Source organism: Gavialis gangeticus, unplaced genomic scaffold (assembly GCF_001723915.1).
Source record: "Gavialis gangeticus isolate Ggan-Ray unplaced genomic scaffold, GavGan_comp1, whole genome shotgun sequence".
Lineage (NCBI taxonomy): Eukaryota > Metazoa > Chordata > Crocodylia > Gavialidae > Gavialis > Gavialis gangeticus.
This window is the reverse complement of record NW_017729026.1, coordinates 39,124,059-39,129,495: the sequence shown is the minus strand read 5'-3', so window position 1 is coordinate 39,129,495 and position 5,437 is coordinate 39,124,059. Positions and strand designations below refer to the sequence as shown.

The window sequence follows — 5,437 nt, the reverse complement described above, 5'->3', positions numbered from 1 at the left end:
TGATGACCCATGTTCATCTTGGAGTCAATGATGACTCCAAGATCCTTTTCCGCCTCCGTGCTGACAAGAGGGGAGTTCCCTAACCTGTAGGTATGGTGCCGGTTGTTCCTCCCCAGGTCCATCACCTTGCACTTGTCTGTGTTGAAACCCATCCTATTCTCATCCGCCCACCCTTGTAACCTGTCTAGGTCCGATTGTAGCCTGTTGCTTCCTTCTAGTGTGCCCACGTCCCCCCACATCTTAGTGTCATCAGCAAATTTGAACAGGGTGCTTTTCCACCCCCCCGTCCAAGTCACTGATGAAGATGTTGAACAGTGCGGGCCCAAGGACCGAGCCCTGCGGAACCCCACTGCCCACGTCCTTCCAAGTTGAGAAGGACCCATCCACTACCACCCTCTGGGTGCAGCCCTCCAGCCAGTTGGCGACCCATTTGACTGTGTGGGTGTCTACGCCACAGCCTCCCATTTTCTTAATGAGAACGGGGTGAGAGACAGTGTCAAAAGCCTTCCGGAAGTCCAGGAAGACTATGTCCACTGCTACCACTGCAAATATAAGAGAAGGAGCTTTTCCCCCCCCCCCATGTTGATTGGGAAGGGACCTAATCTTAGTAAATACTGTAGTTACAGCAATGTAGAAACCCATTTTTAGCATGTGCAGCCAAAACTGTAAAGCAGGTAACCAATTTTAAAATCTGATGCCACTATTGTGTAAACTTTAGTTTTATGGCAAAGGCTATTGGACATTATTATAAAATTAACTCTAGACTCTCAAAGCATTAAAAAACTAAATTGTCTGTTATAAAGACATTCACCTGTTTTTTCTGAATGATGAAATACTCTGAATGATAAATGTGGTCATTAGTGGGGTCTTCTACCCAAATCCACCAAGGCTCTCCAACTGTGCCATGCACCTAAAAGAAAATAATCAAAATATTCACATTACAAACTGTATAAAAATATTAGACTATATCAATTATTTGGAGGCATTTCATTATGATATAGGTTTCTATGGAACAAAGAGAAAGAGACTTGTGGCAGAAGATGATGGAGCAATATAAAAATAGATTAAACCATTCTACTGGAAATGAATAAGCTATGCTTGAGACATGTAAGACATAAGGGTTTGTCTCTGGGTTTTTCATCGAAAGCATGCTGAGTAATAAATAGAATACTTTAGTGATTTCAATACTAATCTTGGGCTTGTAAGCAGAGAACTGGCATTAGTCATTATATGTAATGGCCCCTCTAACTGGTGCTGGAGCTACCTGACAGACCTGAGCAATGAAAGGTTACCAAACTGCTTGCTTAAACAGGAAAGCAGGAAGCTACATTTACATTTGAAGGTAAAAATCTGTTAAAAAGATAAGGGATTGAGACTGCCATAATCAACACCCTGTTCCAAAGCAGGGTGTGACAAATGAAAAGCAGGAAACACGTTTACATTCAAACAATAACCTGTGAAAAAGAAGGCACTATCCAACGTTACTTATCTATTAACATTAGAAGAAAGGACCGGGAAAGGACCAAATCTATTGAATGTTATCGACTTGCTAATAGAAGATGGTTAAATATAAGAACAAAGCAAATCATACCAAATCATGAACTAAAGTGAAGAAGTAACAGACCAGTGCAAAGAAGAAAGGGAAGGGAATAAGAAACCTGTCTCCCTTCACCCTTTTGCATTTGCAGGATATAAATCCCAATTATGTGAAACCTTTCAGATCTGCAAGAAATTTAGTTTAATCCAGGTCTGAAATTTTCAGTGAAACCAAGAACTTTAAAGAAAGCCAATCAGAGATCATTCCTTAGAATACTGAGACTATGATTACCAGCCATCTATAAATAGTGGACACAGGCTGGAGGGAATGTTGGGCACTTCTACAGGGGGATAAATTCTGACTGGATATGTGCCAGAGTATTTGTGTTTGCTGGACTGCTTACCTGTGGACCACCTGAAGAAATCCCCTGTCGTGGAGACAAAAGTCTGGCCAGCCTTGGTTTGCAGCAGTCAAGACCCATGCTGTAAGATTATGCTTTTCCTCAGCTACTAATCTTGTTTTTGTCAATTAATCAATAAACTCCTCACATTTGTTGGAATGACCCATGGGTCTGTTTGAATCTTTTCACCCTTACTGCCCCACTTAGAGCTTGTTTTACAGGCTGTATTAACAGACATTTCTCATATGAAACTGGCTTATTATTAAGAAATCTACTTAGGGAGTTGCAGACTAATTTCCTGGTGCTCCCTCTAAACTTATGCTTTTGCACATGAACGCTCCATTAAGGTTACTGATCAGTGAATTGTTTTTCCTGACACTATCTTCTTTTGGGTAGGGATGCCAATAGCCACATATTCTTTGGATACTGCATTGGTTAGACATTGATTGACACGCACCTTATCCAGAAAATGTGTGGTTGGGAAGTTTAGAACCCACTGGGCACTGATCTGAATGAGGTGAAAAGAATATAAACTGGGCTCAGTACTATGGAGACAACTCCCATGTTTTGGCATCTGGTAACATTTCCCTCTCATTCTCCCTTTGGGTCTGTCTTATAATATGCTCTGATCTTGTCAGGGTATTATGTTGAGAGTCACAGACATGGAGCCCCTTATTGCTATGTATTCAGCCTATCCAACTACCATGCTTTGGGTCAGGAAAAAAAATCATGGCTTGTCAGAATAATAGAGACATTTATCATATAGTCATGCTTCTTTTAATCACTTGTGGAGTGGAAATAGAAAAGGCTTGGCAATGGAAAGTGGCAACAAGACTCTAATAAACGAACATGGGTGAATGTCTGAAGATTCCTGAGGATGATGTGGAGCTACAAAATTGTTGGCAGTAATTTAACCTCTATGTTTAAACACTATATAAAGCAACTTATAAAAAGCAGTTGTTTACATTTTATACATTTCATATGATATAGTACAGGAATATGTTTTCATTATATTTTATGCATTATAATAAGCTTCTGTCAGCATGATTTATTATGGTTTAGAAAATATACTTCTGGAGGGGAAGGAACATACTGTGGAAAGACGCCTTTTTTAAACTTCATACATTCCCATGGGGTAACTTCCTACCCAGATGCATATTTTGTGCAGTATCTTTAAGTTAAAATATTTTAGAATTAAATCATTTTAGGACATTGTCACTGGCAAAGCAGTGCACAATATCCGCAAAGAACGGCCAGCTTACATGAATAGTTTGCTCTCTGTGGATGAAAAACTGCCCAGGGTAACATGTCACCCCAGGCATGAATGTGTTTTTCCATATGGGGTGACAACTTAACCCCAAGCCCATGTTAACGCATTGGGGTAAAACAATGTAATTTCTGTATAAATGACAGGCCTAGACCTGTTTAGCCACTTTGGGCGGATGCACCTGAAAGGTCAGCATTCATTCACACTTCATTCATGTCCACTTCAGGTATCCACGGTAGCTAATGTATGGCCGTCCTCGACTCTGCTTTTTCAGAAGATGTGGTAATTCCTTTTGCTAACCACTTTGTTACCAGGCTGCAAGGTCATCAAAACATCCTGACCTTTGCCAGAAACAACCAACCAACCAAAACCTTTGTAATACCCAAATCCACCTCTGCTTTCTTTTCATGGCAAAACTTCACCTCACCTGTCCCTTTCATAACATACAAGCTAGTTTGCCCTGCCTTTGTTGGAAGTGAGGACAAGGAGCAAAGGGACAGCAGGGAAGAAACAGAACAACATCATACTGCAATATAGTGTACACTATGGAGTTCCCTTCAACACCTCTCATGCCCCTTTTACCTGATTTCAACAAGTCCCTGCATATGTGGTTTCCAAACATCATCCACCCACATTTGGCTTGCCTGCAAAAGGTGGATGCTGGCCTCTGGCTTCTGTGCCCAGGAGAAGAGGGTGCTACCTGTATTGCCATAGGGCAGGGCAGAATTGGTTTTGTGACAGCATAGGTGGACAGGCTTGTCTTTGATTGTTATTTATATGCATTCAGCAGTAATCGATTTTTTCTTTTTTTTCCTGCAGGAGGAGAAAGCAGTGCCTAGTCAATGCTGAAGCCTGTCTTGCACAGGTAACCGGGGATGACAGTGTCACATTCACTGATGAAATCTTATCCTAAGGCAGTGAGGATGCTGACTTTGTTCCAGACATGGGAGACTGTTCAGAGCAAGAAAACCATGCGTCTATGGAAGCTTCATCCAGCTCAGATGGAGTTCGTGCCACAAGCAGAAGTGATGCCAACACTTCCAGTAGGAAAGGGAAGAGGACCAGTCCAGGGCTGCCATGGAAGATGGAGAGCTACAGCAGGATGTGGAGCAGAACCACTGCCACCACCCCCAAAAACACTGCAGATGATGACACCTTTAGAGGAAGGAATGGCAGAGTGTGGGGAAAAAGTCCACAGCTAATACATCATCAGAGAACAGCAAAGGACATAGTCCATGAAAATGCTGGACCAACAAGAGAAAGTAATAAAGACACAGTGATAGAAATGTGTGTTCCACCTGTTTCTCTCACGACATATCCTGACTGTTATCATAAGAGAAACAAACAAAAAGGCAGAAAGAAGATTCAGGGAGTGGAATGATAGCCATCCTGAAAATAGAAAGGAGTAGAAAAAGCTGGATGAAACAGAGCTAAAAGCCTACATTAGCCTCCTACTGCTGAGTGGTCTATACCACGGTGGTCATGAGGCACTGGAGGAGTCGTGGGAGCAACACACTGGGTGTCTTTGCTTCTGTGCCACCGTGATTTTAAAGTGATTCTGTCGGATCACCAATTATCTGAGATTTGATAACAAACTAACACGTAAGGAAAGGAGAGTAGTGGACAAGCTTGCTGCCTTCAGAGACACTTGGACACAATTTGTGGAGAAGCTCAGGAAATGGTGTATTCCAGGAATACACCTGACAGTTGATGAGCAGCTCATTGTGTTCAGGGGTCACTGTCCCTTCAGACATATGACCACCAAGCCGGCCAAATATGGCTTGAAAATCTGGTGATGCTGTGATGCAGCAACATCATTCCCCCTGTCTGGAGACATCTACCTGGGCAAGCAGCCAAAAGCTCCATGTCAAGGTAATCTTGGTACCCAGGTCATTGAAAAACTTGTTCATCCCTGGTACAAGATGGGAAGGAATATTGTGGGTCACAATTTCTTTACAAGTACTGACCTGGCAGAAAAACTGCTACAACAGGACTTCACTTATGTGCATACGATTTGGAAAAACAAGGCTGATATCCCAAATGAAATGCAAACAAATGGAAGAAGGAAAACTTTTTCATCCATTTTTGCTTTTGATGGGGAACTCACCCTAGTTTCCTATGTTTCAAAGAAGTCCAAATTTGTGCTACAGCTGTCAAGCATGCACCATGACCTGTCAGTGGGTGGACGAGAACTTGATGGTGTTTAACACCGAAAAATGCAAGGTTCTCCACC

At 42.1% G+C, this 5,437-nt stretch overlaps 1 protein-coding gene across 1 annotated transcript in view; it reads right to left on the bottom strand.

The window, feature by feature from the left end:
• Positions 1-5,437, bottom strand: part of ASCC3 (activating signal cointegrator 1 complex subunit 3) — a 684,038-nt gene that overhangs the window by 153,664 nt on the left and 524,937 nt on the right. Inside the window, exon 23 of the mRNA XM_019520164.1 lies at positions 812-910. Coding sequence (XP_019375709.1) covers positions 812-910 — 99 coding nt within the window. The remainder of the gene's footprint in view (positions 1-811; positions 911-5,437) is intronic.